General features: G+C 40.6%; 3 protein-coding genes across 7 annotated transcripts in view; 2 read left to right on the top strand and 1 right to left on the bottom strand.

Moving 5' to 3' along the window:
- Positions 1 to 1,857: 1,857 nt before the first annotated feature.
- LOC139107810 (ADP-ribosylhydrolase ARH3) lies at positions 1,858 to 17,549 on the bottom strand. The gene is made up of 7 exons (XM_070665664.1): positions 17,312 to 17,549; positions 17,011 to 17,168; positions 16,712 to 16,933; positions 16,515 to 16,624; positions 16,192 to 16,402; positions 15,880 to 16,095; positions 1,858 to 2,580 (listed from the first exon to the last, which is right to left on the bottom strand). Exons 1-6 carry the CDS (start codon positions 17,505 to 17,507, stop codon positions 15,916 to 15,918), a joined length of 1,077 nt encoding a protein of 358 aa, XP_070521765.1. The 5' UTR covers positions 17,508 to 17,549; the 3' UTR covers positions 1,858 to 2,580; positions 15,880 to 15,915.
- On the top strand, positions 3,204 to 15,839 carry Axed (BTB/POZ domain-containing protein axundead). 4 transcript variants are annotated; one of them, XM_070665663.1, is made up of 6 exons: positions 3,204 to 3,731; positions 12,512 to 12,638; positions 12,753 to 12,925; positions 13,134 to 13,390; positions 13,470 to 13,864; positions 13,972 to 15,839. In XM_070665663.1, exons 2-6 carry the CDS (start codon positions 12,564 to 12,566, stop codon positions 14,191 to 14,193), a joined length of 1,122 nt encoding a protein of 373 aa, XP_070521764.1. In that variant the 5' UTR covers positions 3,204 to 3,731; positions 12,512 to 12,563; the 3' UTR covers positions 14,194 to 15,839. The 4 variants fall into 4 exon arrangements, with proteins under 4 accessions (XP_070521764.1, XP_070521761.1, XP_070521760.1 ...); XM_070665660.1 differs by having other exon boundaries at positions 12,430 to 12,638; XM_070665659.1 differs by lacking the exon at positions 3,204 to 3,731 and adding an exon at positions 6,927 to 8,582 and having other exon boundaries at positions 12,430 to 12,638.
- Positions 17,550 to 18,454: 905 nt separating the features above from the next.
- The window catches only part of LOC139107660 (A-type potassium channel modulatory protein KCNIP1), a 35,612-nt gene continuing 30,969 nt past the window's right edge, over positions 18,455 to 23,097 (top strand). For both annotated transcript variants that reach the window (XM_070665439.1, XM_070665438.1), the window contains exons 1-2: positions 18,455 to 19,623; positions 22,285 to 22,703. In XM_070665439.1, the coding sequence (XP_070521540.1) occupies positions 22,539 to 22,703 (165 nt within the window). In that variant the 5' untranslated portion in view covers positions 18,455 to 19,623; positions 22,285 to 22,538. The remainder of the gene's footprint in view (positions 19,624 to 22,284; positions 22,704 to 23,097) is intronic.

Here is a 23,097-nt window from a genome sequence, read left to right as displayed (position 1 = left end):
ATCACCTGTTATCTTCTACGGCCGTCAGCCATCCGCGAATTAGATGTAAAATGCGTGCATGAAGCGAAAGGTTGTCCCTGACCGGACAAAAAGTTAATTTCTTTTACAATTGATCTTTCTTGATTATCATGGTTTTTACCGAAGCCAAAGAACATTACAAAGGACTCTGAAGGTCGCTGGAAAGAAAAAGAAAGGTGTTTCTAGATTGACTATCGGGCTGCTTCGCCTGGTGCGGCTGTGTGCAATTTTTAATCAGTGTCGCGTTGATTTCCGGCGATCAAAGATACAAGGAAGTTAGAAAATTGTCAATTCTTTTTTTTATTTTTATATACTGCTCTTCGCCAGATATTTATTGAACGGTCCAATGAAAAATCTTATTGTATTTTAACGTGGATGGCGATAGATAAAAGTGATTGATTGCCGAAAAACCGAAAGAATCCACTAGTAACATTGGGGTGAGTTTAATATAAAATATTCTATTTTATTTATTTTTAGCACCGATTAATTTTTAATTTAATTCTTCTCACGGTTTTAAAATATCCTTCAGGGAATCTCGAATCTTATATACTCAATTAATGTCTGGATTAATTGAACGTCTGTTGAACTCAAGACATCTCCATCCGAGATTCGTCTTAATTAAGCGCGAAAGTTTCTTGCGTGCCATTAAATCCGGTCTCAGATCATTTCGTGTGCTCTCCGGGCAGACAGTAGCCTTATATAATAATACATGTATTCCGTACGTGTATGTTTCGATATTTGTGTGTCGTCTTTTCGAAGAGCGAATTCATATTCGGCGCTAAATTATTTTATTAATAATAAAAAAAATAAAAAACGTGTAAAAAATAATTTAAATTAATTATTAATTTGTCAAATAATTTATTGCGTTGCAACTTGTAAAAAAAAAAAGAAAACAAAATTGAAAAAAAAGAGATTACTTTATTTTCTCTACGTTAAATTCAATTTCACCCTAGAGCGCCGTTTATCATTGCAGTGTAAATTTTGTCAGCGCAACTCTTTCTCACCCTATCTCTCTCACTCCAAAGCGAATGTTTACACTTTGATAAAATCCGACCGTAGTGTGCGCTCGTTCCGTTCTCGCTCCTCCGGTTCTATCGTACCGTTTCGTTAACGGAATTCGGCACCGAACACGATCTCGCCAAGTCGCCGAGAATAAAATATATCGGATCACGTACAAGCAACGTCGTAGCTGTAACGGGAAATGATTTACGCGTGGACGGGAAATAAAGCGGAGCGGCGGACGATCGGCGAGATTTTATCTCGCCGTGTCTGACTAAGCCAGACGCTTACTACTTGCCGATCGCTTTCACGAACATTATTTAATTTGCACTATCGCGGATAACGCATTAGTAAGCCGAACAGCATGGTCAGTGTCGACAATATCCCGCGTTTAATTAATTTTCAACATCTTCCGCCTTTATTATTGTCTTTACAAAATGCAACGTCGAGTGCTCGGATCTTTCGAATTATACGGAATTTTAACGAGTTGAAAATCGTAAAATTAAAAATCGGACGTCTTCCCGCGATGACCTACTTTCCAAGGCCTATATCTACAGCGCGTTATCGACCCTAGACAACGTGGTCCACGGTTAAAACCGGGCGGCGCGGCTCGACCCAATTACGAAGGGCTGTACGCTTGCGTGTCGTCGAATCGATATTATCCTTAATAATAAGCGAGAGCAAACAGGAAAGGCGACCGTATGGTTATTGAAGTGCGCAACAATTGCGAGGGGTAGCAAGAAGAAACTTTACCTTTCACTTCCCGGTGGAATTTTCGCTCATTAATTGTCTATAATTAATGAAGGCACGCGCGTTCACGTAAAGGAAATTTCAAAGGAAGAAAGAGTGAAAATAAAACTTTTTTGCTTCCATCATATTTATTCCGCTTAGATTTTTATCGTTACAATATTATTTTACATTTTTAATGTAAAAACCATGCGCTCCGATGTCGCGTTCGATTATTCAATTATTAATAATGTTAGTGACGATTAACGCTGTTTATTAAAACACAAAAAAAATATATATATATATAAATAATCAATGTGCGTAAATGGTCCGCGTGAGCGAATGACTTCTGTCAACTTGATAATGACTTTTCTACTATCTATCTTTTATTGGGAAGTGTCCCTTGACCCTTACTTTCATCTGCTTATGGGATTCCTTTCTTCTTTATCGTAACTTATCTCCCTTGTCGTGATACTCGAATTCATTTCCAGAAAAATATACATGTAACTCGCGCCGGCGTATTATTGTGGTGAGAAAATCACATTCGGCATTATTCGTTATTTAAAAAAAAAAAAAAAAAAACTTGATAGAGAAGCTTAGTTCTGCTTTGACTGTCAACGAGGTTTAGTAAACGTTCGAGCATTCACGTCGTCACGCCGCTACTTACGTTCACAGTCCGCAAGGTAAGCGATAACGAATTATCAGAGTTCCTCGCGATGATGCGAATCAATTGTTCACCCAAAAAAGGGATCGCGTACATTTGCGTTCAATTGATTTATGGCTGCTGGCCTTCAACCCTTGCGTCGACGCGCCTCGTGTCAATGCACTTTTAAAGAGCTGGAAAATGAAATACAACTTAATTAAAAAAAAAAAAAAAAAAAAAAAATGTATAAAATATACATAAATATATAACATGTAGTACGATCGCTGAATTTAACTACAATATTGCGCGATATATATTTTTTTTTATACAATCGCGTGGGATCGCAACTCGGAAGCTGCGGGCGTGCTTCACGACGGTAATTAGCTAGGTCAGTCAGAGAGCCGCAGCTTACTCCCGAAAGCCAAATCTTTGGCTATTTTCGAGAGTCCCTCGTGTTTATCTAGGTCACGGGCATTCTTGGCAGGGAGAAAGAACTCGTTCTTTTCTCCCTGGGTGTTGACGCGCATGCGACAAGCAGCTTCGTCTTGAAATTCGTTCGACCGAAGGAAACGACGTCAAAAGGACAGTCGCGAGAAAACTATTTTTTTTTTCTCTTTTTTTCTTTTTTTTTAACAGTTTTCAGTCCGCGGGGAGGAGAACTCGGGGGAGGAAAGAGGGTATACGTCTTCGATATTCGCTTTTTTTTTTCTTTTTTCCCCCTATTTTTTCATTGCCATCCCGTTAATAAAAGCGCCGAGACACATCAGGCGTCTGCGCGCCGCGCGTGTCGCGCTATGTATAGACGGTGATACGCCTGGGGCATCGGTTCCTTCGTGCGAATTATACGTATGCTCATTGCAGGGCTGGTCATCGACCAAAGCACACGTTGTTTCTCTCATGGCGCGTGCGAGAAAAACGTTTCTCTTAACGATGGACCTGCTCGCGGTAGTGTACGAGTAGTGAGGAAAGAAATATCCGGAAGGGCATCCCACGGTGGTGAAGGGCGGTCTTTTATCTTTTCGGTGGTGGTTCCGCGGTTTCGCGCTCGTACGTTACGCGACTTTTAGGCCGATTGATAATGCATCGTGGTTGTGATAAATTGCGCAAGGGGTTACATTGAATATTTTAAGATAATCGCCCTTTAGTGTGAGCGCGCGCCCGCGTTCGTGTGTATTTATTAATTGTACGTAGACTAGTCGAATATTGTTGAACGGATAATCGGAAGATGAAGTTTATCAGCTGTTGTTCGATTGTTAAGTAAATGTTAACGTCAGACGAGTCTTTCGACAACTCGGCGCGAGTGCAGAAAAGCATCGCTACCAGCAACGGTTTAACAAGGAACAAGGTAATTAGTCAAATTTTTGCTTTGTTACGTGGAGGAAACCTCTGTATAGTGTCATTTGTTGCACAGGCTTGTTTCTCAAAAGACTTAATACGAGGATACGTAATTGTCGAGACGTAAAGAACTGAAATAACACGTACACATCCGCACGCAAGTTTCAGTAAAGTGATTAATTTAAAGATATAATCAAATTAAATTATTGAGAGCTGAATCTCGATCGTTTTAAAAGAAAAGTCGCACGATATATGCTCAAAAATATTTATTCTTATAAATTTCATTAAAAAGAAAAATTATTATTAATCCAAATTGCTTCCACCGAATGTCCAATGCCACGTAATCAATTTTTTCAAGTTCTCGCATCAAACAAAATATAAAACATACAACAAAAAAGTAATTCTACACGCAATTATACGAAAAGACGTGGAATCTGTTTTCTTTTTAATTTTAAAAATACTGTACTCCTTTCGTGCAAACGTTTGTTCGCAAGCTAGTTAGAATTTTTATCTATTGGAGTATTTATTTTCAAGCTAAATGCTATTTCCGAAGGTCGAAAAAATACATGCGACTAAATATGTTATCCATTTGACTGAATATATCATACATAAAGCATTATCACGCCTTCCTTTTAACGAGATTGCCGCAGGTTCCTCGGTTAAAATGACACGGTTACAATTTCGATTTGCCGCAATCTTCCTGGCGGCTATCAGACCAGCTGGGCATTATCAGAGCAATCGTTTGTTGCCCTTAAAACGATACATGCGCTTGTGCAAGTGTTCGCGGAAATATTATAAATTTCGGCGCACATGAAACGGCGGCGGTTGAAAGCTTAGCGATAAAAAAAAAAGCGACTAAACATTTGCCTTCGCGCGAATTATCTTTTCGGACTGACAACGAAGAAATTATGGAACGTGTAATTTGCCGGTAATTATCCTTAGGGGTTACGGTGACTGTGAGCTGCGTAATAATTTCTATAGATTTTTTTTCAAAATATAAAATTAGAATTAATTTTATCTTTCTAATAATACTTGGATCTTTATTAAAATCTGAAGTATATGTATAATTCTAGCGATATTGAAGAAGAAAAAAATGAAAGGCTTAATCATATCTTAACCTTATCTTAAAGTATTGAATCTTAACATTATTTTTAATTTTCTTTTATTTTTTTCTACTCGAGACATTTTTTTCTTTTTTCAAGTTAACCGATTTCAATATCAAATCGATGTATCAGAAATCGCAAAACTCTGAAATTACGATTTTATCAAACGCTTTAATTTATTTTATTCGTTTAATTCGTTCGTTACTTCGGAATTATATCGGGAAGTGATGGCACGAAATCTCGGCGTTTGCCGCGATGCAAATAATTGTTTTAGTTGCGAAAGCAACGGCAGCGGAACTCGATGAAGCCTGCGCGGTGCTTTGAGAAAGCAATAAAATCGTTACGTAGCTTGCCGATATCGTGGGGGTAGATCTGCCAGACGACGGGTCATAAACCCTCTTTCCCTCCTCTGAGGGTGAGCTAGCAGAGAATGTAGATACCTGGCCCCAAACTGTACACGAGACGGGGAGTATTGATCACACGAGCAGAGCGGCCATCTTTAGCGGTGAGAGGAATTTATTCGCGAAATTGACGCGCACTTTTCACCCCTATGCGAAAAGCTACGCGTAAAAATTTTCTGCGTACAATTTTATATTATAAAAAAAAAAGAAGGTAATTCCGTAATTTTTACAAGAATATTTTTTCGAGCATAAAATATTGTTTCTTTTTTTTTTTGTAATTTTATATCCAATTGATATCCAACTGTAATAATTGATATCCAACTGTATTCATGCTTGGCTATAAAAACTCGCGAAATCATTTAGTTCGAGTGATGAGTTTTCACGAGCATCTTTTTTCCCGACATTCGTTTTACTATCGCAAAAGTTCCAGTCGAGCGCGGAAATCGCGTAAGACTAGGCACAGTTCTAGAAAATCAACCGAAGTAACCCGACACGTGCGCATGGTGTTTCTCTTCAACGTCACGCACGATCTCTCCCGGCCGAAGGTGTGAGTCAGATTATGAAAATTTATCGAGCGCGTCGTTAATAATCGCTAAATGAATGTTTTAACGCCGACAGCGCGTTTGAAGTTAATCGATTTCGATAGGTGCGATCCGCGAACGACTTGTGGCTGCCTATCGTTTGCAGTTTTATTTATCGTAAACGGGATTGTTAACACGCTCGACTTACAATGCAGCCGTGCATCTCTGTCCTCCTCGCGCTCGTTCACCGACGTAATTCCCGCACAGATGAATGAATCTCCGTCGATCGCGAACGTAAATCTTTCCGAGAAGCGATCCATAATGCATCTCGTAAGTTCTTGTCTCGCGCATCGATCGCGCGTGCACGTGCGTACGGTGATAACAAAGGTGTCATAATATTATTAAAAACAAAAAAAAAATATAGTCTTGCGAGACAGGCACCTTGTGTTAATTTTTTAATGCTTTTGCTTCTAATTGACGTAGGTATTTCATTGATGCAATAACTCGCAGCGTTGTACTCGCTCAAAAGAAATCTGAGAAGACAATTTTTTTTTTTTTTTCCAGATAACGATAAAGCTTGAACTGACGTGTAAGTAAATAGAATTGATAAATTGAAAAAAGAAAAATGATGAGAGTGACACGCAGCTATCATTCCGGTCGTGCCTGACGTGCTGATTTAATTCGCGGGTACGTTGCCACGTAATCTTAATAATAGTAATGTTCGGTAACATATTCCGCGGACACGTGCGCGTGAGTAATAAGTTTATGCACTGGGTTAATGCGTTGCAAGCTACAAGTTCGATAAAGACGCACACGAGCACTTCGGCAAACTTGATCCATCCACCGCGCGATAAATAGCAAAATCTCGGTGAAACCTAATCAATTTAACGTAGGAATATCATTCGTTCGTCGCGTGGCGTGCGAATATCGCATGTGCCTTCGCGAGGTTGACAGACGACACCTCTAATATAAAAAAAAATTATTGTTACAAACTGAGTGACCGTCGCAGCTTCACAGCTGCGGATCGCGATGTCACAATATTGGGTGTCGTCGGGAATTATTATTTAAACGAAACGGCCTCGATTAAAATTCTCCGTCCAGCGAATTATCAAACATCGGCCGTTATCAAATCGATCTCGTTTTGTTTTCGACAAATTTCTATGCTAATTAAAAATTGATTTAGATAATAATTATATTGAACTGGCGGAGTGATTGAGACGCCCTCGGGACAGGAGCTCGCGAACGTACGTACACCATGCGCTACATTTTTCGCTTTCGGTTGCCTCGACGTAGAGCAAACACTGTGAGAATAAGCGGCTATGTACGAACGATAATGTTAACGCACAGTTCGTAATTTATTTTATGCTAGAAGCTGCACGGCGCGGCGGAATACGCGCGTCTTTTCGCATGTTTATTCTGCAATTATGACGACGTCGGCGGACACGGTTGCCTTTCGATGCGCGGCGGTAATTATTTGCGACCTCGCAAAATTATCGTCGTAGATAAAAACGCCTGCAATAATTTCCATCGGTTATCGAATGCGTACGCCGGGAAATGTCAGGGAAACCGTCGGCATTCGCTTCGTGAATAAATTCGAGCACGGTGCTACTTCACGTTTTTTTTTTCTTTTTCTTTTTTTTTTTTGCTTCATGCGATCGTACTTTACAAACGTTCGAACGCTTCCCAACGGCACGTGAATCACGGACTCGAGCGATATTAAATGACACGTGACGTGCGGTTTGTCAACAATTAATATTGCAAAAAATTGTGACACACTTAAATCGGCATTGGCATTAAAAAAAAAAAAAGAAAGAAAAAGAAGAAGTTTCTCTGAAAATCTTCTGACCGTCTCAAATAACGTTTCGCTACTGCGAAATGTTAAATAATGATACTGTAAAACGGAATGCATTTTTGCTCAATAAAACCACATTGCTGTGTGCGCTACGGATTATTGCGTTCATCGCTTTAATGCTAATTGCACAAGAGCAATTTAAACCGATCAGTGATGCGTGATGCGCGATTACAATTCGAATTAGTCACCGCGGATAAATTCGTGTGACAATTTTATTTTTTTTCCGGTATATTGCCCACTTCGGTTTTCTTTCGTCTTTATCTTCATGCGACATCTGATTATCTCATTTCCACTCATCTCCTCTCTTTTTCTCTTCATCTGTCTGTCTTCCTCTCACCGCGTCCGGCTCCGTGCTTCCTGCCCGCCTTCGATATCAGAAAAAGGAGCCGATAGAGTTGTTACTCGAGGATCGCCTTGAAAATCGACCGCCACATATTATTCTAGGCCAAACGCGAGTTTCCCTCTCGCGCAGGAAACTCACGGCGGAAGATAGGCCGAAGTAAAAGCCGACAGGATGATGAGTCACATGATTTCATATTTTTCTTTTTTTTTTTATTTCACGACTATACCGGATATATCGCGCGATCGCGTCACGCATTTTGAAACGACAAAAGTGCGGTGTCTTATACATGATCAGTTCACTTGTCGATCGCCGTTCGCCAGCTCATCGTCTCCGGCTCCGATCCGTATCTCTCTTGTCAGTCGCGAGATAGGAAAGGAGGAGCCGACTTCGTCGCGGTTTTTCCACGCGCGAGATCCTGGAAAAATCGTCTCGAGATCGATCGAAGCGGATCAGCCACGGTCGCGTGATTTCTGGAGATCAGTTATGTGTACAGTGCTGGCCGATGAAGAGGCTACGTGCGTTCGCGCTGCGTGATAAGTACGGCGGGATGCGGAGCGATAACGACGATCGTCAGACGGACAGACGTTTGATAATCCGCGGTAATGCGAGCCATGGGAGAACGAAAAGGAGTCGCGTGCCAGGTAAAAGTAAACGGGTTCCCGGATAATTATTAAATCGAAAGGCTTATCGCGAGCGTCCCTCGCGGCCCTCGATTTTGCCGGCCGTCGCGCCGGTTCTTTATCGTCTTCGGCAAAGGTCCCTCGTCGCGATTGCGAGAACCTAGAGAGCGATCGCTGAAAGGCCCCCGAGATGTATCGTTCGTAAATAACAGATACGGTATCTCGAATGGTATCCGTTCCCTGAATTCAACGGCGGCGTTTACACGGACGGCGTGGTGACCGCGTCAAGGTTCCCGCGATACGGCGCCGACTTCCACCATTGACGGCGGTATTTTTTCGCACATTCGCTATTGTGAGGGCACGCAGCTGCATACGCGGCAATACGTGTGGCAATTCAATTCGCACGTTTTTGCATTGTCGTATCTTTGGTATCGGCCACCCCGCTGTCCCCGCGATCGTCACCCAACGGGATGCGACCGATCGATCATGCCTGAGCAACGACGGCGAGATCGAATTATTAATAGACGTTTGCATATACGACGGCGGAATACCGCTCATAAATGTCGGCTTTACGGCATTCCTCTAATTGGAGAACCTTCGCAACTTGGAGCTGCTTTGTCATAGCGCGGAGCTTGCAATAAAAAGAGGGAGGAAAAGTGAGAGAGTGAGAGAGAGACGGAATATGGAAATTTTGTTGGTCATGTTAAGCGACATTCCATCATCGCGTTAAACATTCCCTCAAATATTCACCGTCGCTATTTTAAAATGAGATGTATCGGCGCTATCTGGCGTTCCATCGGCACTGTCATACTTATTTTATTCGCTTCGCCTTCAAGAGCGATACGAATTAGAATTGTGAAATATGAAAATTGCGTTGATCGTATTAATGTTTCATTCAGCAATAACGTACCCACTTCTAAAGACGGCAATTGGGCTTTACGTTCAAGTAGATACGGTTATATGCGGGCGAGTTCGAGTGCAGGGGAGATTTCCTTTCCGCATCTTCTTCTCGATTGAATTCAATTAACGAACGTCGATAATCGCGGCAGACAATCGCGATAAATAATATTATAGTTAAATTTTAATTAATTTCTTCAGTGGCTGTTCAGGATTCTTTCAAACTCGAGTTCACCAGATAAAGTCACAAAGAAATTTAATAATACAAAATTATTCCCTCCCGTTTTTTTTTTTAACATAGTTAATTAAAATATATTTAATAATTTTGTTGTTGGAAATTTCAACAGACCCAGACGCGATGTAACGATAAAACCTGTAAGAGCACTTGAAATTCCCGACCTCTTTTTGGCTATTGCGCCTGATGCATCTTGCTAAAATGCGGGCGCGCATCTAGAATGGAGGCATTAATTTTAATTAGATTAAAAGACCGAGCGGGTACCCGTTCAAGTTAATTATCATTACTCGAGTAGCCGGCGGTTCGCATTAACCCTGCGCCGCGCTAAATTCCCAGTAAATTCTATCCGCTACATTTTTTTTTTCCCTTAATTGCAACTACATGTGGCCCTGTAAAACAACATTCACCGAATTCATTTTGTAAAGCAGAACAAACGGGACCACACATCAAACGTTGCATAATTAAACTTGACTCATTCTCGGAGTTTCGCGCTAACATTTTTTTTTCTTTTCCTTTTTTTATATTTCAGTAAAAGACGAGGCTCTCTTAAAACATTATCACGGCTGTTCAATTATGCTTCATGTTCTTTTTTTTTTCATCTTTTTTTTTAATTTGAGTAAATTAAGTGAACGCTTCGAGACGGCCTTTACTCGTTAACAAGTCGGCACGCTTGTAGACTTTTTGTCCTTAATAAACACACATTTGTACGATTTTCTTGCACACGAGGCATGACGTTTAGCGCAGTTAATACGTGCAATCAATAATGTTTACGAGTACCCGTGACGACCGTTTCAATGAGCCACTCCTCGGCTATAAACCGCCGCGCTGTACATTGAAATTCTTATAACGGAGCGACGCTTAATAATAGGGTACGCACACACGATATCCCCGCTTAACCATAAATTATTGCCACCGTGAAATGTGCCGCGCGTAATACGCGCGATACGCGAAATATGAATCGTTATTGTTGCGCTTTGGATAGGCGCTAAATTCGCGGTGATAACGTTACGGGAATACACAATGACTCACGCGGGTCGCTCGCATATTTCTAGGATGATACCGTCTCTCCCCGCCTGAAAATTCGAAATATAAATAATCCTCCTGTCGTTCTATTTCCGTTCGCGGCGAGAAGCGACGTACGGTTCGCCTCGATGAGGCCCGACCACGAAAAATGATCCGCGGAAAATTCCCCCCGTCGCGAATGAAAAATTTCGCACCTCGGTCGGATCAGAGGTCGGCGTTCACGGAATTGCGCCTTACGTTTCCGCGGCGCTTCGCGATCCCCCGATTTCTTTTCAAACGGGCTCATTCACGACCGTCCTGAATATCATTAGCGCCTCCTCGTATCTCGCCTCGTCCGAGCTGGTGATGAGCGTTTAATTACCACGCGTCAATTATTCATTCCAGCCACGTTGACCGATGATTAACACCTTTTGATTTCCTCAACGATCTGGAGTGCGCACATTTGCGTTCCCCGCGACGACAGAATCCAACCGGAAGTGCGAAACCGCGCACAAAAGAACGTTCTTGTTCTCGCAATGCGCGACATTGGCAGAGACCTTGTCGATATTAATTCCAAGAGAAAAAAAAAAGAAAAAAAAAAAAGATTGTTCTGCAGCTCGAACCGGTTTGAATACCTGAGAATTCTGTTAAAAAAAAAAAAAAAAAAAATAGTTTTTAAATGACAGTACTTCGAAACGGGTATTTTAATATAAAGTCTTTAAGCGACGAGCTTTTGTATAAAAAAAAAAGAAAGGTCTGTCGATTCGATCGCCGGGAAGACTGAGTCGGTTCATGGGACATCAATGTAACGTTCTTCGACGTGGAACGATGAGAATCGAGTTTCGGATAAACAAACTGCGGTCCTATCGTTTTCCGCGGCTTGGCAGCTTTCTGGTATCAATAAGGTCTTTCTTTAGTTAGCGCAAGGCATTCCTGTCGTTTCGTGTAAGCGACCACTCTCTGCTCGGGCGGACGACGTTTATAAACAATCGTCGGTGCAGTCGAAACGCGAGCACATGCATTCACATAAGCCAGTTCTTCTAAGAGAACCTGAGTCACTTACAGTGGAAACGTAAGGTTGATCGACTTGTCAGTCGAGCAGAACTTGTCGCCCCGACAGGGCTGTCCTCTAAGCATCTCTTCTGCTTATCGATGATAAATAAATACGGTGCTCCGGCGAATGCGTCGCGAATATCTCAATTATTTTGCCGTCTCGAAACAGTGCCAAAAGATGGTTAAGTCCAGAACGAATTACGTCCACGTGGGCTATTACAATTTACGGAAAAATAAGATAAACTAGTTAATGAATTAGATTCAGCTATGGTGAGTAATCGGCGATAGTGCTGGGTTTTGTTCTTTCGGGAGAACATAAAAAAAACCACCTCTCTGTATTTCGTTTTCTCCTTCTCTTCGTGCGTGCGTTACGTGTTACACAGAAATAAATCTCGTCCCGAAACTCTTGACGAGTTGAAAATTAAGTTATAATTAGTCATGTAAATTGTTGCCGTCAAACATTTCTCATTGTTTTATCAATACACTTGTAATCAACCCTCGTATTAATATCAATGTCGTCAGCGCGTACTTTTTACGTGCGAAACGATATTAGTACACCGCTTTTAAATTTGATATTCCTATGTCGACTGTGCTTACGTCTGCTTTTTTTTTTTTTTTTACTCGACAATCCTGATAATTGAACGTAATTCTATTTCTCTTTTTTCTTTTTTTTACACGCAGGTAACGATTCACAAGTCTCTTGTATCCAGATTGAGAAGTGGCGCGAAAAGTCTCAAGAACTGCAGATTAAAATTTTCTCTAGAATCCTGATCCCACCGTTCATCACGAAGGCATCACATAAAGATCTGATAAATATGTCTCGAGTTCCTCTCATGACGCCCGAGAGCAGTTTACAAGTCGGAGATCGTCAAAATATCGTAATGCTTAAGGTACGTGCTCTTGCGAAGTGCTCTCCAATTTTTATTTAAATATTTTATTTTATTTTTTCAGAGCAGTCTCGTTCTTTTAAAAAGTTCAAATAAAAATATATGTATATTACACAGGTTGGATTACCCGGCGATACGTGGACATATTGCATCGAGAGGGAACGGTTGGCCGAAAAATCGGAGTGGTTTCGAGCAATGCTGACGGGTCCACTTGCACCACCGCCGACGAATTCTCCACCGTTGTTACAATTGCAACACGTTGACAAGCGGGCGTTCGATCATTTTCTCAGGTGAATATCTACGAAAGTACAGTTTACGCGTATCAATTGGACTTAAGATGCTTCAGCTTTAATTCTTAACTTTAACTTCGTCCATGGCGAACGTTCAATGTGATCGTATACGAGAGGTATAGCTTTGATTAAGTAAAAAAAAAATTGAATAATTAGAGATGACTCGCATTTTTTGCTTTTGTTTCTGATGATTTATCTTGGCTTGCAGGTATCTTCACGATGAGCCTGTGAGCTTTATATCAGTTTCGACGGCAAGGGCAACGCTCGACGCGGCTCATCAATACCTTTGTCCCGGTCTCGCGCAACTTGCCGTATCGTATCTCGAAAAGCATCTCACGCCATCGTCTGTGCTCGAGATTTATCAGAATCTTGGACTTTATGCGAACGATTTGCGGGAAGCAGATTACGACAGATCGCCGAATTCACCGTCGGCACCACCGCACGAAGATGATGCCAGTGTAATATGTGCGTACTTTGTCATATTTTCTTTTCTTTTTAATTATGAATCCAGCAGAGAAGTTAGATGTATTCGTTCATGTTGCAGCTACATTGTGCACTAATCTTCTGCTCAAGTGCCTGTTCGTGATAGATTCTAATCCGGCGAAAGTGTTGCAGCAGGAACATTTTGAAGAGCTCAGCGCCCAGGAGGTTGCTCAAATAGCGCGCCGTAACACTCTGAATATTACCAGCGAGTGCATTCTCTTCTCTGCATTAGACAGGTGGGCCGCGGCTGAATGTAGAAGACAAGGTATAGAACCCTTGCCGACAAACAGGAGAGCCGTCCTCTCAGATGACGTTTGGTTCAGTGTGCGATACCTTCTTATGGATGACAAAGATTTTGTTGGCGGTCCCATGGCGAGTGGTATCTTGACTAACGAAGAATGCGTCCTTATCGTCTCTAAAATACTCAGGCATCCCGAGACCACAAAAAATGATAACGTAAGCATTCTCCTCCGATGTATTTAATTAATTTCACATTTAATAATAGCAATATCGATTACGGAAGGTGAAGGTTTTTATCATAGATTTTCTTAAAAAATTCACAGCTTCGGTGTTGCGCACCAGTCATTCATCCGTCCAGATTATCCCACACGCCCAGAATGGCGTATAAACAACAAAATGAAAATTGCAATATGTTGAGGCCCGGTAAAAAAGAACAAAGGGATAATCGGAAAAATAGAAGAAGAGAATGTGCCAGTCAAGGACAGAGGACTTGCGCTAGAATAGGAAATTGTCTCATACAAATCTTAGCTTGTGTGTTTGATTAAACACGCCGTAGAAACATCATGAGTAATCGCAGAACTTCCAAATTTGTCTGTCGATATCTTAGAAGACATTACTTTCCTATATTATTTTGTTCTGTTTCAGCTGCAAATTTTGCTCGACTAATCAAGACAAAAGAAAACAGATATTTAAAACGGTACAAAGCTTAAAAAAATCTCTTGTCGTCTAGAGAATAATATACACACCTAAACATCTACATAATAAGACAAATTCACAGAAGATATTTAGTATAATTGCATAATTTAGATAAAATCTTATAAATTATAAATATTCTTCTGTAAAATGTTTTTTATGACATTTTTTTTTTCGTTTTAGTATGCGATAACACAAGTGATTTTTTTATCAGATCGTGAGCGTAGAGCGCAAAATTTGACTAGGCGTCTAAATGCTTTTTATTTGTTGAAACGCGCAAACGATTCCCAGGTGCGCCTAAGAGAGTCATAATGTCACCTTATATACATCGAATGTGCATATATAGATATATAAATAACTATTTTTGAAGATAGAGACTGAAATATTAAAAGAAGTGTTTTTTAGTGTTTTAGAGTTAAATTTGGATCTCCGGCAAATTTTTGTTGGTAAAGTCGTTTTAGAGAACCGGAGAGATTACGCGCTCGGCAAAATTTGCTTGTTTGCATGAAAATTTAAAACTCTGTTACGCTACTTCCATTAATATTATAGACATTTTGTCATTTTATACACATATGTTACTTGGGATATGTTATCCTTCTTGCTTGTAACTTCACGCAAGATCTGTTGCTATTACAATAGTAGTCTTTCACTAAAGTCGATGGACGAAACCAAGACTTTCATTATAATACGAGAAAATGTATTTTTCAATATTTTACAAGTTTTATAAACAAGACTTCGAGATTTTGATTTAACCACAGGCAAAAGAACTAAAAGTATAAATTATTACTAATTTATTTATAACGTATTTTCGTCATAAGTTACTTTCCCAAAGATTCTTTGTAAATGTATGCGACTACGAAAGAGTATTGCCTGTTCTATAAACGTTGAGTGTTATTACGACGTATTTGTTGTGTTCACATTTGTTGTTTAGAGTATATGATCCTTAAATTATTAATATTCTGATTATAGACACGTGCAACTGTGGCTAAGAATCCAACAGTTGATGTGTTCAGGGATATATATTAATTTTATAAAGTGACTACAGAGAGTAATAACTTTTATATCAAGTATTTATCTTATATCTTTATATTGATTAATACTTGGAAATTTTATCTTTTTTTTTCTCTAAAGTCTCCGCATTTTTTCGAGAACATCTAAATGTTTATATGTGTCATGAATAAAAATGTGATTATAAGTTAAATATGTTAAAGGAAGTGTTAAAAAGTGTTTAAAAAAAAAAGCATATCTGCACTATAAAAGTGTAAGATTATTGAAAAAATAGTGATTGTTTTATATTAATAAACAATCGGCAAAATTTTTATAACTTTGTATAAAGGACATCGTTTATAACACCGTTGTCATATATTTCTATTCTATTTAATTGAATTATTGACGTATGTATAACGCTTTAGCACTTCGATAGAGTTACAGACTGATCGCGTTGCCATGTCTATATTTAAAATCTTTGTGATCATTAAAAAGAATAGAACCGATGAAACTTTAATGCGAGTAGTTTTTTAAGATTTTTCTTTTCTTACCTGAATATTCCTAATATTCACCGCCACCATGTTCATTCATTTATTTACGTCAATGGATGTTGCTATGTCAAACAATTTATCAGCCATTGCACGAAACCGTTCCCATTCTTCGCAATGTGATAAGAGTAGTGGACTGAACTTTTGGTACCCATAGAAAGCTCCAGCTATCGCACCGGCCATACTAGCAATTGTGTCTGTGTCACCCCCTAAAGTAATCTAAAAAATAAAAAATAAATTAATAAATGTAATGTGAATATTAAAATTTAACAAAATTAAATCTTCTATTAAAAAAATATAAAGCCGATGACTTACGGCATATTGAATTGTTCTTTTGAGTTGATTATCAGTTTTTATGTTTTTTATACGCCGTTGTGCTCTTAAAAAACAGAAAATCGCGGTAGGAACCGATTCTAAAGCGCTGACGTTAACACCCAGTTCTTCAACTACTCTTTGTTCATTAGGGTCATCCCCAGGTTCAGAAAGTAGATTTTTTGCTAGATTTAATTGCTCTCTATATAATTTGCTGTAATTGATAAATTCATAATTTATTATATATAAATTAATATTTATTTTTCATTATAATATAAAAATTAATATCTGTCTAAATGTAAAATAAATTGTAACCTAGAATGTACCTTGATTCATCTTCAATTTTATCCATTTTATTTATAAGATCGTCAACAAAATCGTTAACATTTAATTCTTTATTGGAATCTAAGCATAAACTTTGTTGAATTGCTATAGCCTGCAATAATAAAACGTTTATGACAGATATCCGTTAATAAATATGTATTTGTATTTTTTTAATTGTTAAAATTTAATTTGCAGTTACTTGTAAAATAGCGCCATTTATTCCTAGTTGATTTGTATGTGTAATTTCAGTTGCTTCTTTGGCATAATGTAGAAGTTTATCATAATTGTTATATGAAAATAATGCAAGAGGTGCAATTCTCATTGCACCACCATTGCCATAAGAACCTTGACCATCAAATAGATTCTTGGCTGGAGTTTTTACGTTCGTCTTCTCTACATTTTTTCTCCATGCTTTAAGTACCTGTTAGTACAGAAAATTATTATAAATAAAATTGTAATAATAAAAGATTGCTGTAAAAAAAATATGAAAAAACTAACAGTTACAGTACCACTCCCATAACGACGATCAGGTTGTTCCTCATAACTTTTTGCAAATCGTTGAGCTAGATCAACAATATCCAGATCTTGCTTCTCGATCAATGACTCGGCTAATGAGCGTGTCATTGCCGAGTCATCCGTATATTCCATGACGGGTTCTACGCAATCAAGAATTGTCTTAAAATTCGATAAAAAAAAATCATGGTTTACATAAAAAAATGTAAAATGCAAAAAAAATACAGGAAACTTTAGAGGTATTTTTCTTTTACGTTTTAAAATTATAAACAAGCATCTGTCTAACCTCTGAACTTAGTGTCCCACAATGTATTTATTCGTTTCTGGAAGAGGGACTTTTTAAGCTGCGATAGAGTTGAACCCTCGAACGGGCTTCCAAGACAATCGCCGGCCAAAGCGCCCATCATTGTACCACGAAATTTATCTTTCAACAACACCGGGTCCATTCTTAATTTGTTGTCGCGCAGAAATCTAACCTGCATCCGTGCACTTAACCTAAACTGGCTGCAGTCGGCTATACCTTTCCTTACCGCTCCTTAATAAAAGTCACGTGACTGAACTGTTTTCAGGGTTGCCAGGGACACGATTTACAAAAAGAAAAACTGTATTGGCACGGAGTGGTTGCCTAAGAAAAGTACAATCCGTGTAACGAGAAAGGAAAAATATTATAATCACACGACTGAGCGGGCAGAAATTATAAAGACGAGCGATACATAAGAAACATTTTATCTGTCGAACATCGATCTCCAAGATACTCGGCTGGCCTGTTTGAAACGGAATCCGATTAAGCTCGAAGGTAATTTCACTTTTGAACGACAATTCGACTGCTTTTAACTTTGCTCGTTGTAAAATTGCCGCGTTTGTGCGATAGCGAACTTTCCCTAATAAGATGTGCATCCTTACTCGTCGGGAACAGGCTATTAATCGATCGGAGCTAAAACGGCGCCAACGGCGGTCGACCGGGCCACCGATGTAATCTGTTAATTAATTACGGCGAGCTAATTCCTAGAAAATCTACGGCAATGGAGATAAGGCAGGTGGTGCTCTAATTCGTTCCTTCGTGATTTATGAAATACTTGAAGGTCATCTGTTGCACGGGGCTTTCTTTTAAGCGGCGATGTTCGTTGGAAAAACGCGGCTGTAATTTATTACATCACGCTAACGAGAACGCGCCAAGAATTGCCGTGAAAAATTAGAAACGATACGATCTCAACACGTAAAAACGCATTATTCCTCTATGCATGCTAATTGCAGCTCTAATGAGTTTTAAAATACATAATTGTTCATTGCCAGAAAAATAATTTGTCGGCATCTGCAATAAATAATTTTTTTTTTTTTTTTTTTATAAGTTGGTTACTGCACTCGTTAAGTGTACTGATCGCGACAACTTTCTAATTCTAATATCCGCCAATATGGCAAGCAGTGTAGATTTTGCCGTTACTCGTAATCTTATCGTCGTGGATTTACATGTGTTCAAGCGTTTTAAATCTCGATTAACGAACCCTTTTGCGCTTGCAGTACATACGCTGTTTATCGGAATTTAATATTTTCCGTCACGCCAAGCTCGCGAGCTGACTGCGTCACGTTTGCGTGACGGTATCGAGCCCGCTAATTTGCGAGGGGCGTTTTACTCGGTAAGTAGTTCTCGTATCTGTTCGAGCTTTCTTATTTTCGTCGTTAATAAAAAATCTATGTAAAGTGCATTTTAGCATCGCAGGTCCTACGGTCTGCGCGACGGTACGCGAAGGGATATACGCCACCCTCGCAAGTACCGCGACCTTCAGGTGGCTTAAGGAAGGTATGCCGGCGCGTTGAAGGGCTCAAGCAGACACTCCACTCGAACGCGCGGCGGCGATTTGGCGCGCTAGCGCTTCGCGATTGGATGCGGCTCGGCCAATAAACGGCGGCGTCACCTAGATGCACTCCGCGCGCGCCCTGTCCAGGCCAGCCAAGCCAGTGTACCGCCGGTTGCGTACCTGTTCGGATCGTTTTTCATTACGTAGCGGTACGCGCTTCCTCGCAGAAGCCTTTTTCCACCCCCTCCTCCTCCCCCTTTTCGCGAGTGTGACCGGCAGTGCCTCGTGGGACGTCTTCGTTCGCTCGATCGGCCGTCGTCTTCCCTCCCCCTTTCCTCTTTCCGCGGCGGGCGATGATCAGTCCACGCCGATGCTGATGATCGGCGCGACGATACGAAGCGCGACGGGACCATGGTATGGAGATCGGCAAGTTGACGTCCTCGCGTACCGTCGCCGCGCTGTCTCCACGCACGACGCTGGGAGGGTCGTCAACCGCGTCGCCGAGTGATCCACCTGCTCGAGTCGGCTATCGTCGCCGCCGCCGCCGCTGATGCAGCCGCGTGCGAGCCGCTACCTCTCGCTCCCGGGATTGCCGCCACCCCCGCCCCTGCCGCCGCCGCTGCCATCGTCGTCGTCGCTGCCGACGCGATTTTCTCAAACCGCCCGTGTGGGAGATCCGTGATAGAAATAGGCGTCCGCGTGTACTTCCGCTCCTACTTCCCTACCTGCACCTTGGGTACCGCACAGCGGCGATCTGCACCTGCGGGCATCGCCGTGGATCGTCATCGCCGCCTCGTAACAGGTGAGAATTTTTCCCGATTTATTTATTAGCTGCACCGGCGAAACGGCGTACGCAATGCACGTTCGGCAAATTCGGTTTCTTAACGAGATTAAGTCCGCGGGTCGTTGATTTAGACAATGAAGACCAGGATTGGTTATGGAATGTAACTGTTAGTTGCAAAATGATGAAAATATAAGGAGACTTTTGATATTTTTTTAGGAAGAACATTACGGTATATTTTAGTTATCTATTTCATATTGAACAGTTTATTTGTATGGAAAGCAGGGGGAACTTTTGAGATTCGTATTTTATAATAGTTGCATGTAAGAAAAAAAGAAAAGAAACGAGAAGAAAAGTACCACAAGTAGTCCTGGCCTCGACCACTTTAATCTGATATCTTGTATCAATTGCGAGGGAGTAACGGTAGCAGTATGCGAGAGAAGACTCGGTAATTCAGCGATATATTGTAGAATTCGATAATGAAAGATCTTGATTAAATCGGATCTTGGATTAAAAAAATCCAAATAGGTTAGACATAAAAGTTCTGAAAGCCTCTAAGCATTAATTTTATTTCTTTTTTGCATTTTTATTTGACGCTATTTGTATAACACGTACATACATCATTTTTATACAGTTAATTAGAAATATAAATTAATTGAAAAAAAAAGTTGAAAAAAAAAACTTTTTTAATTATAAAGTTAAAAAATTTGCCATTTATATTGTGAAAAAGTTAATGAAACCGTGAGATTTGTTCTGAAATCTCACAGTATTGAAGTCCCATAATCCATGCAGAAGAAATCTTCACGTCTATATAAAATCTATAGCTTTATCTGGAAATTAAATTCGAAAACCCAATATTGGAAAATTGTCGGGTCTAATCATCCGTATTTCTTTTAGTAAGGAATATATTTCGTCATTTACGATTGAAATCTCAATTTGCACAGTCTCATTTTCAATAAGCACAGCTGTTTATTTAAATACAAAACTCGCTTACTTAATCATTGATAGAACAACGATAGATGTCTGTTTAATTATTTAAGAGAAAAGGAATTATGTTACGCAATTAACGCACGTCAAAGTAGTTGAGGTACAATATTGTTGTACCAGGAGTGAAAGATAAAATCCTGAAGACTGAAGGCACTTTAGACGTAACGCGCTTTGACATTTTTTTAACATTTTTCTGGAATGCTGATTTAATTAGAATAATTGTCCACTGTAATACTTTTTACATCATTAAGCATAGGTCGGACGGTGAGGCTTATTTATACATCTTATATATCCTTGCTGACCCTGTATTACATTGTTATATATACGCGACAATCGCGATATAAATATTTTAACATTAATCTTTAACATTTTCCGTGAATCCAGCGTTTATCGATGCGGATAAAGCGAGTTGCGTGCAAAGAAAGTTGTTGCACCTTGTAATGATTTGTCAATTTTATAATAATTATTATTACTTATTAATTTATTTTATATAAATCTGAAAAAAAAAATCACTATCGTGTTAAAGTAAAAAATTGCAGAATTAAACGGGGCAATTTCTTTTTATTAATTAAGAAAGAAAAAAAGTTTTAATCCGGCCTAATACTTATATTTTAAAAGTAATAATTAAGCAATTTGACTGAATGCCAACACGAGAAAGTTTCTTTCTCGCTGTGTTCACTTGACTTCCTTCTCGTGGCCGAAAATCGCGGAGGACTCGGGATAGACTCCGAATTAGACTTCGGCACACTTTTGCATATCCCGCGATGACTTCGCTTGCTCCTTATCAATAAATTTTGACCGACCGCGCCCAGAATCGATCTTGAAGTTTTGGCACGGTAACCTTTCGCGAATTCCGAGCCATCGATTTTTACGAGAGCGGGTATTCATTCGTCTTACCGAGCTATTTTTGCGCGATCCTCGCGAAGTGACCCCGAAATCTAGATCTAAGACGCAGCTTCAGTTTATGTTCGTGCCTTGCTATTAGTGATTAACAGCGTATATGCACGCAACTATCAAACGGAAACGGCTTTATCCTAGAATCGCGAACTTGAGGCTACTCCGGGGTGCATAGATCAAACCTGCTCGTCCCACGTATCCTCGCTCAACCTTTGTCCGCTATCTTTTCCTTCTGGGACCTATGCCAAACCTCGAAAAATCTGTAATATGACACCGATATAATCTCATCACGAGCTCCGTCATTTATCTTTCATTCCTCGTACCGGAATCCAACTTATTTCGCAGAGTGTTTCTTATAGACCAATCCATCAGTTGCATACCTTCATTCCTTCTTAAGAAATGAATGAAAAAGTTACATCTTTTCTTTTCCCTTTTTTTTTTTTTTTTTTCTATAATGTTCGATAAAGCAGTGATTAAGTAAAGTTAATCCAATCAGCTGTTCTTTAGTCGGACACATGAAGCGCTCACGCAGACTATGAATCGTTACTTTTGGAGACACAGGCGCACGCACACATACACGAGCGCGCCGTAATGACCGTTCACTTATAAAGACGGAACTAATTATCCGATCGGAGGGAACATTGATATAATCGATAAGCGCGCCGCGTGTAATTAGAACGTTAAAAATATCGCTTCGCGTTACGCTCCGCTCGCCACCGAACGAACGCATTGCACGCGTCGTGCGGCCCGTTCGCACAAAGCCGCGGTGGGTTATCACGGCGGGAAATATTTTTGCAGATCCCCCGTACGTCGGAGTTTTCGCACCTGCTCACCGCCTCCGGTTCTGGATCTCGAGGGGGAAGTAGCCGTGCGGGACGCGAGAGCGCGGATCGATAGAGGAAACGCACGATGAGACGCACGATGACGGGAAACGCGTCGGCGATGGTGTGACCTCGCGGGTCACCGTCGGATATAAAAAGACCCAAAGGGAGGCTGGAAGGTGGAGGCAGCCTTGTCGTGGGATTTCGACAATTTAGGCAGGAACAAAGGTCATGGCAACGCCACCGGACTCGCCGGGACCGGAAGAAGCGTTCTTCGAGTTCGAGAGCACGAGGGCGAGGCAGCAGACCACCAGGCCGGTGCCTATAGAGGAACTTCTGCGACAGACCAAGTTCTCGCGCCAGGAGATCCGAGTCATGTATCGAGGCTTCAAGCAGGTACGTTCCCCTCCTTGACCCGTCCCATCTCGTTCGCGGGTTCTCGAGATCTCTCGAATCAGCGGACGCGAAATTATGCAAGAGGTACTTTACGCCGTTGCATTTATCACAATTTTTACCGCGCACTCGTAACATGCAAATGAGCGTTATCGCACTTTGCCGCGCAACGCCAATTTGTTTTCATCAGCAGCTTGCAGGAAGCCCCCGTTTTCTCGCGCACCCGCGGATCTCCACCAATTTATTCCGAGTTATTTTATTGGCGCTTGCATAATCTCGTCCTTTCAATCCGCGATTAGAGAGATCTGACTTGGAAAAAAATTCGACCCCGCGAGGTCCGAAAAGTGAAAATCTGAAAGGAAGATAAGCTCGGCGACGGCTTTCAAGGCATTTTAAA

The sequence above is a fragment of the Cardiocondyla obscurior genome, linkage group LG13 (genome assembly GCF_019399895.1).
Source record: "Cardiocondyla obscurior isolate alpha-2009 linkage group LG13, Cobs3.1, whole genome shotgun sequence".
Taxonomy (NCBI): Eukaryota; Metazoa; Arthropoda; class Insecta; order Hymenoptera; family Formicidae; genus Cardiocondyla; species Cardiocondyla obscurior.
The sequence above is the reverse complement of the archived record's forward strand: the minus strand, read 5'-3'. Positions and strand labels throughout refer to the sequence as shown.

Bases quoted from the DNA above. Each gene is read 5' to 3' on its own strand.
- Axed (XM_070665659.1), top strand. From the start codon at position 8,444: ATGAAGAGGCTACGTGCGTTCGCGCTGCGTGATAAGTACGGCGGGATG. The intron at 13,391-13,469 runs GTGCGTACTTTG...TTCATGTTGCAG, and splicing joins AGATGATGCCAGTGTAATAT to CTACATTGTGCACTAATCTT. The intron at 13,865-13,971 runs GTAAGCATTCTC...AAAAATTCACAG, and splicing joins AGACCACAAAAAATGATAAC to CTTCGGTGTTGCGCACCAGT.
- LOC139107810 (XM_070665664.1), bottom strand. From the start codon at position 17,507: ATGCAGGTTAGATTTCTGCGCGACAACAAATTAAGAATGGACCCGGTG. The intron at 16,934-17,010 runs GTTAGTTTTTTC...CTGTACTAACAG, and splicing joins ATGGGAGTGGTACTGTAACT to GTACTTAAAGCATGGAGAAA. The intron at 16,096-16,191 runs GTAAGTCATCGG...TTTATTTTTTAG, and splicing joins AAAGAACAATTCAATATGCC to ATTACTTTAGGGGGTGACAC.